At 40.1% G+C, this 13,961-nt stretch overlaps 1 protein-coding gene across 1 annotated transcript in view; it reads right to left on the bottom strand.

Moving 5' to 3' along the window:
- LOC145406338 (organic cation transporter protein-like) overlaps positions 1-13,961 on the bottom strand; it is an 82,288-nt gene that overhangs the window by 20,570 nt on the left and 47,757 nt on the right. The window contains exon 10 of the mRNA XM_080277500.1: positions 1,152-1,290. Within this exon, the coding sequence (XP_080133626.1) occupies positions 1,152-1,290 (139 nt within the window). The remainder of the gene's footprint in view (positions 1-1,151; positions 1,291-13,961) is intronic.

The raw sequence follows: 13,961 nt of genomic DNA, 5'->3' as shown, positions 1-13,961 counted from the left end.
CTCCAAGCACAATCTCATCGAAGCCTCACCAATCAGTTGCTCCAAACCTCTCCGTTCTGAACATGTCAGAATGAGCAGATGGCACTTTGACAGACTGACTAGGATGGATTTAGAAACTATCTTGCTGATATTCCATGGCAATGTTCCTCCTAATCAGCTGAGTATCATACTCCCAATATCTCAAAATTTTCTCAGTTACCTTCTACATCTTCCTTTTTAAATAGGCCCTATGGCAACTCTTCCTGTCCCCAAACAATTAATTTGGAAGATGCATCTCGTCCCAGATTCGCTGGAATGAATCCCACAATTAGCGTGTATGATGTCATTAGTGATGTCCAGTCTGCAGTTACAAACAAAGGTCTTACAACAGACATTGCTAAAATCATCTATCTTTGGAGCCGATTAGATTATGGTCACCAGTCCGTTGCAGTTTTTTTATACTTTGATGATTGCTGCAACAAATTCGTAGAACTTTTTTGTAACTACACGAAAACAGGATGCCTGATGAGTGTTTACAGAATGTTGCAAAGTATGAGACAGGATAAGTTCATCCCTTCAGAACAAAGTACAATACTCTGTTAGAAGTGGCAGCGGTGTCAACAGCAATCTGGAAGGGAGGCTTGGAGGAAAAAAAAAAATATTGAAATTCCATGATGTAAATTTATATCTTCACCAGCAGAGGTCGTCCCATATAGTAGTGATGTAAGGACTCTTACCAGTAGCTGTAATAACTTTTACTAGGCCCTACACTTACCTGTGTATTACAGTTGAACTAAGGTACAAAACAGAATATACACACCGTATACGTAAACATATAGATAGTAGTAATAACATTTACATAAGCAGAGCTTTACAAGCTTTTAATTTTGCTCTAATTATTATAATGCGTAACTGTGGCCATTTCATAATCTCACACGAAAGCACTGTTATAATCATTTCTATCCAATTATCTAAAATGGCGGTATTAAATTGGAAAAACCAAATACGGAATGCCAGTTAAGAGAGCTTAGTGAAGGCCATCATAAATAAAACAAGCACAGTGATTGAAAGATGTGAGGTGAGATGTGTGTTCCGAGGAGGTGAGATGTGGTTAGGTGAGGCGAGGTTCACTACCTACCTTCATACAGCATAAACATAAGGGCAGCCAGTACAGCAATGGAGGCACCAGCGACGAGGTGGAGCAACATGAGTGTCCGTTTCCTTCCCAGCACGGCCAATGCGCACCACAGCAGCAGACAGGCAGGAACCTCAAGCAGTCCACCCAGAAACGTGTACACGTACATGTTTGTGCTGAAGAAAGTACAGTACATCTTCATATATTTTTTAGAACAACACAATGTTTCAACTCAGGAAAACATATGGAATTTATGGATTTTTTTCATTACTTGTTGTGTCTCGTGAAGTACATTAAACAGCATTGGAAAGTCTGTTATGTCATAGGCTAGGATAGTGTACGTTCACTTAAGTTAGGTTTGCTGTTTCATCAATAATTACCTTCAGCTCTATTTTTTTTTTTTTCTTCTGTGTGAAATTCAGCCAGTTGGACAAGGCAGGAAGTGATAAAAACTTGAGAAAGCATATGCTGATGAACCTTTTTAATGCATGAGATAATATTATTACGGGGGGAAAAAATCAGTATCTGTCTTCTGACACTAATCTTCTTCACTATGAATCTTTAGTCATTTTCTTTGTAGGAATGTTTTTTTTTTTTTTTACTTCACAGTATTACTCGTACATAAATACACAGTAGACCCTCTCATTACTGTACCCAGGCCAGGGACATAATTTCTGGGGGACATAGCCCTCCCAGTGTTTTCTGTATATTAACCCTTCGTGGGGTGTTTTGGTACCCCAAATTTTTTTAAAAGCCCATATTTCCTAGCCGGTAATTCGAATATTTCTCTCCGTTTCAGTACTCTGATTCAATGAGGGGAGGCAGCATGTGGATTGGTTTAGTCTTGCCTCTGCTGTAGTGAGAGAGAGGGACACTTCCCCCCCTACCCCCTGGGGTGTCTGGTCACTCCATCAAACTAACCATTTAGATCATATTGTGATATAGATTGTTTTTTTTTTTTTTAATCTTATTTTTGCATATTCTTTATCATTACACTGATTTTAAAAATCACAATGTATTTTCCTGTGCGTGTTTACCTGACAAATCAGATATGAGTCCATTTGTTATTTTTTAACTGATATTATAATTCATTGTATTTTATTGTTATAAATTAATAAACACCTACAAGACATTCAATCTTTTCATTAGTGATTGCAGAGATATGCTGAAGCGGCATTATGAAAATATTTTACATGTTAGTAACACTACATGTATTTTTGTATTGAGGTGTTGTAACACCCCACCAGACTAACCACGTTTGAATACCCCACAGAACTAACGAAGAGGGTTAATTTGTCAAAACTTTAACTAAGATTGAAGGCTTATAAGGCTGAACGTGAAAATAAAAATGAATAAAAACATGGAGTAGTTTTGTTGAAAATTCAAACAATTCTACGTGTGTTTGACTGAATATTTCTAAATTTGATCCAAACTGATCATAAACTAAATCATTATAGTACTTAGATACTGATTCTTTTATCATTACCAAAAGAGTAAAGGCAGGGAGGTATATTTTAACCTGAATTCTACCTCAGGCGTGAAAGAACAATCTTGGTAAAGGTGCAGCATAGTGCAACAAAAATGTAAAATGGCCAAATTATTAAACTATTTCAGTTTGAGTTGAAAGTTCAGACTGGCAGAAAGTGAATTCTTTTATTTAACCCGTCACGTCCCGAGGTTTTCCGCACCTCCAACATCCCCCAATCCCGAGGTATTTTCGAAAAAAAAAAAATTTTGGCTAAAACCTCCGCTTTTGGTGAGAAACATCGAAAATTCATAGAGAAATCGCTCACCTGAGGTTTAAAATACACGATCCAGGTAGGAGTTCCTCCTTACCTGACTGGGTTTTCTAACATGCTGGCACCAAAGAAAACGAGTTCTATGGGAAGGTAACTATTTCACACAACTCATAAACGGTATTTATTTATTTACTTGTACGAATTTATATGTAGTATGAGAGCATATTGGTCTTCAAGCAGTTATATAGGCATTATAAGCATTGTTTCACTCACTAACTAATCACCATACCTGACCTTTTTTTGCCACATTACCTGATCATTATTTCTGACTGTTTCTTCTTCTAATGCTATGTAAACTTTGTCCTCCACATTGTCATCGATTGGGGAATCACTCTGGCCCTGAATATCTTTACTGGCCAGGTCACTGGTAACAGGTGAATTGCCGAGACAATGGCGTGAGGGGGGGATGGGGGAGGTTATGCGGTGGAAGGCATTGTCCCTGCTTGGCATCTTGTAGAGGAATAGAGGAAGGTGTCCCGTGTATACGTACGAAAAATCACACGCGAAAATTGAAAATTGTGCAAATTACGGACCTTGCAATTACACGACATACCAGTACATCGCCGGGACTGGCAAATGCAAAACGTTGCAATGTACCCATACGTCGACAGGACGGGGCGGGTTAAACACCCACCTCCATCATTAAACACACATGCCTCATTAAACATCATCTATTAGGTAGAATCAAACTGAATAATATCGGATGATCTGCAAATTTAAGTGCTTCAGTATAATTTTAAGTTTGTTGTATGGATATATTTACATTTGGCCTAGCCCCCCCAAAATTCTGTCAAAAATTACGGGCCTGCAGCCAGACCAGCCATCGGATTTAATGAACACTTTCAGTTTCCCAGACAAACCGTCGTATATACCGGACACTATCTCTTAAAAGAGAGGAACCAGGCAAACTATTATCCGTTACCTGAGGCATATGACACTAGCCTACCAGATCAAGCCGGATCGCTTCCCACGTACGGGTGATTCAAAACGCAGTTACCAATGTTGGCGATGAATTTTTTCCACCTGTTTGGGCTAGTCATCAAAATTATGGGCCATGTAAGCATAAACTTGGTAAAGTTATAATTTTTAGCCCTCGAACATGCTATTTCACCCATTTACATTCCATTTGGTGCTTGATGTCCCACATCTAGGGAAAGGACCATTGGACTTAGCATATTATCAGATTATTGGCCTTATCGGATCGGGCTTCCCATTAATTGATTGGGTATAGAGAAGGTCTACCTACTGTAATTATTAGTCAGGCAAAGGTTTAAAAATATTTTAATTACATACTGAATTCACCTCTTTTTGTGTGTGTGTGTGTGTGTGTGTGTGTGTGTGTGTGTGTTTCTTTTAAAGGAACAGGTTTTATAGGTTGTCAGCCTTATGCTTCATCTTCTATTGCTTTAAACCTGGAGGAAAGTGGCAGTTCAGTTTACAAGTAGCAGTGAACCTTTAAAAGGCATTTTTCTGCTATTCGCTGTAGCCTTAATGGTAAAAATGAACATTTATTTCTTTTATGCAAGGAAGAAGCATCCAAAGGCCAAGAAAAAACAAAAACAAGAACCGGTGCCAAGGCACAGTAAATCGGTCCCCGACAGTCATTTTAGTGCTGACGTATAAACACAACAGGATATCTAGTCAAGGATCACATATCAAATTTGGAGTAAATCGGGTGAAAATAATGATTTTATGTGCATTTGAAATTTTAGGCCTGACCCACCTGACACTGACCCCCCACTGCTAAGTGGGGGGTGACCCCCCTGATGTAATGAGGCATGTTATAGGATGCAGATTTGAAAGATGCACCTTTAGGTTTTGGTTTCATGTCGATATGAAGAAACTGAAAGGAGTTATGGCGAAAAAACAATTTTTACCTGTCCCCTCCCCTTTTTTTTTTACCCTACCGCCTGGGCCTTGGTTCAATTTGGCCATAAATTTGATCAGGTGATCAGAAGGTCATAGCCCATCATCCCTGTAATTTTAGTCAAAATCGCACTAGTATTTTTCGTGTAAAGTTGTTAACAGACAGACAGACAAATAAACAAAGAGACAAACCGGGTGAAAACAATACCCGTCCCCAAGCCCCTCCGGGACGGATACAGGTAACAAGAGAACAGAGAGCCAAATTCATTATCCGTATATTTCGAGATGCTTGGGCACACTGCATTTGGAAGACTGGAGATCATAGGAAGTAGGAAATACAAACAGAGGGAGCCAGTTCCAGAGTTGACCTGTTGCATACATGAAGGGCTGGGAGTAATGGTTAACGCTTGCATTAGACAGCTGGACAGGAAAGGGATGAGAGTTTGTTTCTAGATGGGTGCTACGCACCTGCCGTGATGGTGGAGGAAGGCAAGCAGACAGTTCAGAGTAGTGACCATTGAAGTAGCGGTAGAAAAGAGATAAAGATGCAACAGTACGGTGAAGAGACAGAGGTTGTGAACGGAGCCAGTAAGAAGGGGAGAGTTAATGAGACAAAAAGCCTTTGACTCCATCTTGTTTAGAAGAGCAGTATGTGCGAAGCCTCCCCACCCATGAGAGCTGTACTCTACACAGGGACAAATATAACCCACGTATAAATTTAACAGCTGTGCAGGGGTATAGATGGAATGGAGTTGGCTTAGCACACCTAATCTCTTGGGAGCAGAATTTACAAGAGAGGTAATATGTTCTTTCCAAGATAAATCCCAAAAGAATGAAACACCAAGTATGTTTAACAATGATGCAGGTTAGAGCTGGATATTGTTAAATATTAGAGCGTAATCCTGTAGAAGATTTTGTCATGCTGATAGATGTAAGAACTGAGTTTTTGGTGCATTAGAAACAAGAAGATTACTTTTACCCAGTCTGAGAAATCGTGCCAAGTCAGACATTATATGCGCCATTGCCTCATCCCTTGTTTGTTTAAGTGACTGCTGAGATGGACGCTGCAGAAAGCGAATGGAAAGGTGAAGGGTGGAGTCATAAGCATATGAGTGGATAAGGTTAAATGTACAGCTTAGAAGGTCATTAATGAATAAAAGGAAGAGAGTTGGTGATACGACAGAGCCCTGTGGAACATCACTATTGATAGTTCTGGGAGAAGAACGGTGGCCGTCTGCAACAGCTGCAATAGAGCAACCAGAAAGAAAGCTAGAGACGAAGGCACAGACATAAGGAGAGAATCCATAAGAGGGCAGTTTGGAAATTAAAGATTTATACCAGATTCGATCGAAAGCTTCTGACATGTCAGGTGCAATGGCAAAGCTTTCGACAAAGTCCTGAAAAGAGGATGACCAGGAGTTTGAAAGGTAGGTGAGAAGATCGACAGTGGAGCGTCCCTGGCGGAACCCATACTAACGATCAGAAAGAAGGTTGTGACAAGAAAGGTGCTTTTAAATTTTATTTGTTAAGAGTAGACTAAAAAACTATTCAAAAACAGAATGTTAAAGCAATTAGAGGGCTAGAAATGGTCACCCTTCTTTGGGACAGGCTGAATGAGAGCAAATTTCAAGCAAGAAGGAAAGGTACAAGGTGATAGACAAAGGCAAAAGAGTTTACCTAGGCAGGTCGTAAGCACAGAAGCACAGTTCTTGAAGACAACAGGAGGGACCCCATCGGACCCATATGCCTTGTCTGTATTGAGACAAGTGGTAGAAGAAAATACATTAATTTAAAAAATTTTAATGTCAGCCATGAGGAAGTCAGAAGGGGGAGGTGATGGAGGAACAGCACCGGAATGTTTAAGGTGGAATTGGAGAATGTCTTAGTGAAGAGTTCTGCTTTATCAGTAGAAGAAATAGCTGCAGAGCCATCAAAGTGGAAAAGAGGATTGAGAGATGATGGGGTAAAGTTGTTATAAAGGTTTTTGGCAAGGTGCCAGAAGAAGCGGGAAGAATTTGAGTTGGACAGTTCAGCGCATTTAGTTCGAATGAGCTTGTTTCTAGCAGAGCGAAGAACATACTTAGCATGATTCCGGGCAGAAACATAAAAAAGATGCAATTCAGGATTAGGTACCTTTTTTAGGCCTTCTCCTTGTTGGGGACAGCAATAGAACAAGCATGATTAAACCAAAGTTTTTATGAATTATTCAAAGGATATGAGAAAGGAATGTATGCTTCCATGCCTGAGAGAATGACCTCTGTATTGTGCATGGCACTCTGATGGTTCTTGGCTATGGAAGGAATAATCATTCCAGGGAAAATCAAAGAAGTACTGCCTGAGGGCCTCCCAATCAACAGCTCCAAAGTGCCACAGCTGCCACTTCATGGAAGGGTCCACAGGCCTTACTGGAGTGATAGGGCAGATTAACCCCTACACCCCAGGGGTTTTCCGATGTTGCACTCTTCTCCTTACGGGATATATCCGTGATGGAAAAAAATACCCTTACTTCCAACCCTAATATCTGCCAAAAACAGCTAGAGAAAATATTAAAGATACATAAGACTCACCAACTCTTCCTTTTTCAAATGAAAGTATCCCCACGTCTCCAAGTGGTCCCGTCGATGAGTAAGGATAAGTTAAAGTTCAAAGGGTGGCGGGAAGACCCTTGCAGCTATACATATCAACCGGCGTTGCTCCACACCCAAAATCGTGATGGTTATACACGTCAACCAGCACGTAGGGGTTAAGGAGATAAGGTTGTTATCGGAGAAGCCCAACAGAGAGGAAAGATTAACAGTGTAAGCAGAAGGATTAGGTATAGGAAAAGGCCAAGCATGTTTGAACTCTCTCCAAGGCGGTCAAGGATACGGGTAGGGTGCTGTACAAGCTGCTGTAGGTCATTAAGGATAGAAAAGATGTAGGCTTGTTCACCAGGTGGATCAGTGAAAGGAGAGGAGAGCCAAAGGTGGTAGTAAACATTGAAATCTCCTAAAATGGAGATTTCAGAGAAAAGAGAAGTGGATAGGATGTGTTCCATCTTACAGCAGAGGTAAGATAGTCGAAGAATTTTTCATAGTCAGTAGAATTAAGGGATAAGTAAACAGCACTGATATATTTAGTAAGAAAATGACAGGAATGCTGAAGCCAAAGAGTAGAGAGTTCAGAAGATTCAAGTTCACGAGAGCAAGATATGTCGTTGTACATATGCATCCACCTTTGGTTTTGAAATAAGTATAGAGAAAATAGTAGAAGACAGAGAAGGGTTTGCTATCAGTCATCTCAGACAACTGAGTCTCAGGAAGAGAAGGTGAGGTTTAGAGGAGGAGTTGTGGTGCTCAACAGAAAGTTAGAGGAAAGGCCACAAAATGAAGAAAAAATGAGTCAGACAGTAGTTCCAGGCATCTCGCTGGGTCGTCACTGGGATAGGGGCAGATGGTGGAGACTTTGATGGTACCCCCCACCCCTTTTTTTTTTTTTATGCGAGGAAGAAGGAACCAAAGGCCACGAGCCTGCAATTATTGTTCCTTCCAAGAGAAAAACAAAATACAAGAGAGAGCCAAATTCAAGATCCGATCATTTCGAGATGCCTGGACACACTGCGTTTGAAAGACTGGACATCATAGGAAGCAGGAAATACAGACAGAGGGAGACAGTTCCAGAGTTGACCTGTTGCATAAATGAAAGACTGGGAGTAACGGTTAACTCTTGCATTAGAGAGTTGGACAGAAAAGGGATGAGAGTTTGCTGCTAGACAGGTGCTACGCGCCCGTTGTAGAGGAGGAGAAATGCATGCAGACACTTCAAAGGACCAGTGACCATTGAAGTAGCGATAGAAAAGAGATAAAGATGCACAGTGCAACGAAGAGACAGAGGTTGAAGGAAATCAGTAATAGGAGGAGAGTTAATGAGACGAAAAGCCTTTGACTCCACCCTATTGAGAAGAGCTGTATGTGGGGAGCCTCCCCACACATGAGAGTTGTACTCCACACAGGGGCGGATAAAACCCCTGTATAGAGTCAACAATTGTGCAGGGATAATGAAGGAACGGAGTCGGCTTAGCACACCTAATCTCTTGGAAGCAGATTTTCCAAGAGATGTAATATGATCTTTCCAAGATAAGTCCCGAGTAAATGAAACCCCAAGCATGTTCAAGGATGATGCAGGATTAAGCTGAATGAAGAGAGAAACCTGTACTGTACACAGGAAAAATCATCTGATAAATTACCAATATGCTGGGAATCGAACCAGGGACTCTCAGGTGAGAGCCAGGCAGCATACCACTACACCACGACCAGGTAAAAGTTAACTCACGTTGTCACAATCTTGTAAACAACGTCCCTCCGCCCCCACTGTGGGCATCAAGAGGATGAGTTAATTCCCTGGCACTCGGGCAAGTATATGCTTTTAATCTATCCCAAGCACTTACGGCAAGTCAGAATGAAGAGAGAAACCTGTACTGTACACAGGAAAAAGCATCTGATAAATTACCAATATGCTGGGAATTGTGGGAAATATTTTCCCCCAGAGCAGTTGCGCTCTCTAAATTTATCATAGTTATCCCTGGTTAAAGGCAGAGGATGTAGAGACTGTTGTTAATTATTCAAGCGGTTTTAATAACCCAGAAACGACTTTCTCTTTAATAATTCTTGTTATTGATAAATTAAATGCTACTGCATTTAACCCCCGTGGACAATTATACATTGTAAATACATGTAATTATGTGGTATTTTCCACTGACCTAAACTGCGTCTGGGCGATAGGTGACGTGGCAAGCAGGGAAAGATTCCCCAGTTAAGGCAGATGGGGAATTAAGATATTTACATAGTTAAAGGGAATATTTGGTCTAACTTTAGTTTAAGTGGAACTAAGATTAATTTGTTAGATTTGCCCTGTACATATCATGATGTAATTTAACTGTATTTAGTACTGTAATTAAATAAGAGTTGGCAACCCACAATTCGATGAAGTGTTGGGGCTTGCCGCGTTCACTCACTCTGCTCCCAGACCTTGTGGAGTTAACACTCTGCTCCTAGCTCTCGTGGAGTTAGCAAGGTTGTACATACACACCATAAGGACGCTTGCTTGCCCAAGCAACTATACCAGGCAGCCTCATCGTCATCGGTTAACGATCACTCCCTCTTCATATAGCTAAGTAACCTTTACGAATTGGCCAATTCAAGGGGGGATTAGCGAAGAGATAAGATAGAAGATAGTATTGTAGGTGAGTTAAATTTAATTTACGTTTCACCTAACTCTATGAGACTTGTTTGATTTACTTAGACAACTTTAGGGAAGAGTAACGACCTACGAGTTGTGTACCGAGAAAATTCTTGCATAGCGGTGTCCCGGCAGGGATACCGACTTGGATACATTAAATATTTCTCACATTTTGGTGCCCAGAAAGAGGGCCCCGATTTGTTTACCAGAACTATTCAACATTTTTCACATTTTTGGTGCCCCGACCGAGTGAGGATAACCGATGTGTGCCGAGGCGCTGAATGTGTTTAAAGTTGCTTTTAATGGGCATAGCTACTACCACGTTCGGTTGCAATGAAGTAGTGGAGAATATCATAACAGTGGTAGGAGCCATAGAGGGCTCTTGTAAATCCTCAGTAGCCATAACCCTCCTCGAGCCAAGGAACCTGCCATATGGCTCTCCAGTTTTTTTTTTTTTTTTTTTTTTTTTTTTTTTTTTAAATAACAGAACGGAGGAAGGAAAAACAAATGGAGAAAAAAAAATAATCCATACACCAGATTACTGGTGTCCTCTGTTCATAAAATATCTGTAAGAATTAGACTTGAACAGTTGTAGGTTGAAATTTGGAGGAAAACAACTCTGGGGAAGCGAGTTCCAGAGAGATGCAGTTCGGGGAATGAAAGAATTCTGATAGGCAGAAGTTCTGCAATGTGGTTGAGTGACATTCCAGTCATGAGCGTTACCAGATGCCCGTGTAGCACGAGGGAAGGCATGGAGAGGTGGCACCATGGACGCAACTTCATCTGAGCATTTGCCAAAAAAATATCTGTAAAATAATGCAAGGGAGGCAACATTCCTTCTTACTTGCAGGGGAGGTAGTTTATATGTAATGGCAGGGTTGTTAATGATTCTAACAGCTTTATTCTGAATTTTGTCTAGTTGTCTTAATGCAACCTCTCCACAACCATTCCACAAGGGTGAGCAATATTCAAGCTGAGAGCGCACATGACTCTTATAAATTATAGCTAACTGCTCATCGGCGAAGAAGTTACGGACTCTGTACAATAATCCAAGTTTCTTTGAGGCGGTTGTAGCAAGTGATCTGACATGAGAGGTCCAGCTGAGGGCACTGTTAAGTGAGACACCAAGAATTTCAATACTTTTGGAGATGGGAATATTAGTAGCACTGAAGGTAATGTACGAATCTGGCAATATCTGTCTATTAGTAAACTGTATATATTTAGTTTTACTAGCATTAAAAGAGACAAGGTTGTTTTGTCCCCATTCACTGATTGTAGATAGATCTTGATTTATGGAGATGGCTGTATTGAGTTGAGAGGTAGAGATATTAGACTTTGTAAATGGATGTCTGAGTGTGAATGAACTATGTAGTGTTGAGTCATCTGCATATGAGTGAATGGGATTGTGAGTGACAGATAAGAGATCATTAATATGAACCAGAAATAGGGTTGGCGCCAGAACTGATCCCTGTGGCATGCCGGCGTTAATTGAGTGGAAATTCGAATATACATCATCTACTTTTACTCTTATTTGTTATGGAACATTTAAATTAATTAGCAGAGCTGTAAACCAAAAGTTGCAACGGGCCAGGAAGGGAAGGGATTTCATACATTTTAATGCCAAGCCCTTCCAAGCAATGTTGAAAGCTGATGGTATACATTGGAACCATCATGGTAGGGAAGCGGTTCTGCAGAAATTTATAAATTATGTAGAACATAAGAAAGGAGAGTTCTATGCTGTACAAGCTATGGGAGGGCCTATGGAGTATTGAGGTAATTAATTCTGAGCTCGGGGAATATGGGTGTTTTGGCAATTGAGTGTGGGGATGAAATAAAACCCTTGAGGTTTAATAACCCTGGGGAATAGGTTGAAATTATAGACCTAATCCCTACACTCCTCAAAATTAAATTAAATAATTAGCTGAGCTGTAATGAATATTACGAAATTGGGAGAGGGGATAATTTGCACAATGAGGAGTTAATCCCTACCCTTTTCAAAATTTAAAATAATCAAATCATTACCAAGTTGAGGTAAAATTGTGGTTGGAATTCATAATTAAATTATTAAATTAGAACTCCGTCAACATGTCTGTTTCTTTAGTAAGGCAGGATGGGTAACTAGAGCCATAAATGATTGTAACCAGTCACTGGACCAAATACCTCTGTCCAAGGAGAGAATAAATAGTCTCCTAAATATTATGAAAGATCGATGGAGTAAGTATGAAGAGAGTTACTTAACTTTAAAAGCGGCTATAGTAAAGGCTGAGAATAAGGAACTCTTAGAGTCAGAAACTACGAAGTTTGAAGACAAATTAGAAGAATACTTAACTGTAGTAAAGACACTAGAGTCAGAATTAGCTGACACTGCCGCGGAAACACAAGTTGTGGCACAGCAGAGTAGAGCTGTGTTACCACAAATAACGCTTCCGGAATTTGATGGAGAGCAGAACTGGAAATCCTTCTGGGATCAGTTCAAATATTTGGTACACGATAGAACAGATCTCCCTAAAGTCACCAAACTTACATATTTGTTAGGACAGGTCAAAGGAACACCAAATCAACTGATAAAAGAATTACCAGTAGAAGAAAATAACTATGAAGTGGCTTTGACCATCCTTAGACAAAATTACGAAGACAGGGAACAAATTATAAATCATTTAGTAAAGGCTCTAATAGAATTACCCATGCCTAGGCACGATTTTGATTCCTTGCAAAAATTTAGAATTGCAATAAGTTGTAAATTAAGGGCCTTAGGTACTTACGAAGATATTAAAACATCAGATTGGGTGCTTTCAAGAACTGTGTCCTTAAAGCTACCACCGAAAACCAAGGATGCTTTGTATGGTAGATACCAGAAGGATAATTTCTCCTGTGAAGAGATAGAGGAAGGCTTGATGCAACTCTGTAAACATTTGCAAGGAACATTAAACACTACTGAGGTCAAACAGAAGACTGAAGTAAAGAAAAAACCCATTAACCAACTGATTGGGAAAGTTAAGTCAGAGAAGACTAAGTATGTGCCTAAAGAAGAGATAGGTACTTTCCTAATCTCCACAAAGGCCGAGGATAAGGTATTAAAGATCAGTAATAGACATGCTGAGGATATTAAGGAAATAAAACCTTCCATGGTAAAAGACAGGAAAGTTTGTGTCTTTTATGGTGAGCAACATTCCAGTGTATTTTGTCAACAGTACCCTCATTATGCTTCTAGAGTAGGGAAGCTTCAGGAACTGGGGTGTTGTATAATCTGTATGAACTCCGAACTTACTACCGCGGACTGTAAGACTAAATTAAATTTTTGCTTTGAATGCAAAAAAGATCATCATCATAGTGCTTTATGCCCTAGGATGAAAATTGAGGTTCCTAAACCTCTAAGCGTCAATATGACAATTGCAAAAGGGAATGCTCCATTAGTAATGCCAGCTGCAGTACCAATAGCAGATGTGAAAGTATTGTTTGAGAATAGAAACCAATTGGTATGTACCCTGTTTGATACGGGTGCTCAGAAAACTTTCATTTCTGCAGACATTGTGAAGAAATTAAAGTTACCAGTTATCGGCAAGGTAAATCTAGCCATTACAGGATTCTTGACAACCAGGAAGGCTCAGTCTTTTGATTTAGTTAGACCTGTAATACAATTAGGCAGATATAAATGACGTATAACAGCAGCTGTGCTTGATACTATGGAGACAAGTATATACATAAAGGGATTGAAGGAAACCTCTGATTATCTGCAAAGCTCAGGGATAAAGTTGGCTAAACAGAATGTTGAATCAGATACTGTGGGTCCCATAAAAATGATAATTGGTTCAGATTATTGTGGAAGATTTCTACATAGGACTTTCAAAAAGAATAAGGTACAGTTGTTCAAGAGTCCAGGAGGTAACCTTATTATGGGTCACTTGCCTTTTCCAAAACAAGTTAAAGGAGAGGCCAAACTAGTAGACTCAGTCTTTGTTAACCCC

The sequence above is a fragment of the Coenobita brevimanus genome, chromosome 70 (genome assembly GCF_032717465.1).
Source record: "Coenobita brevimanus isolate Jiangsu-jjx chromosome 70, ASM3271746v2, whole genome shotgun sequence".
Classification (NCBI taxonomy): domain Eukaryota; kingdom Metazoa; phylum Arthropoda; class Malacostraca; order Decapoda; family Coenobitidae; genus Coenobita; species Coenobita brevimanus.
This window is presented reverse-complemented; position numbering and strand designations above follow the sequence as displayed.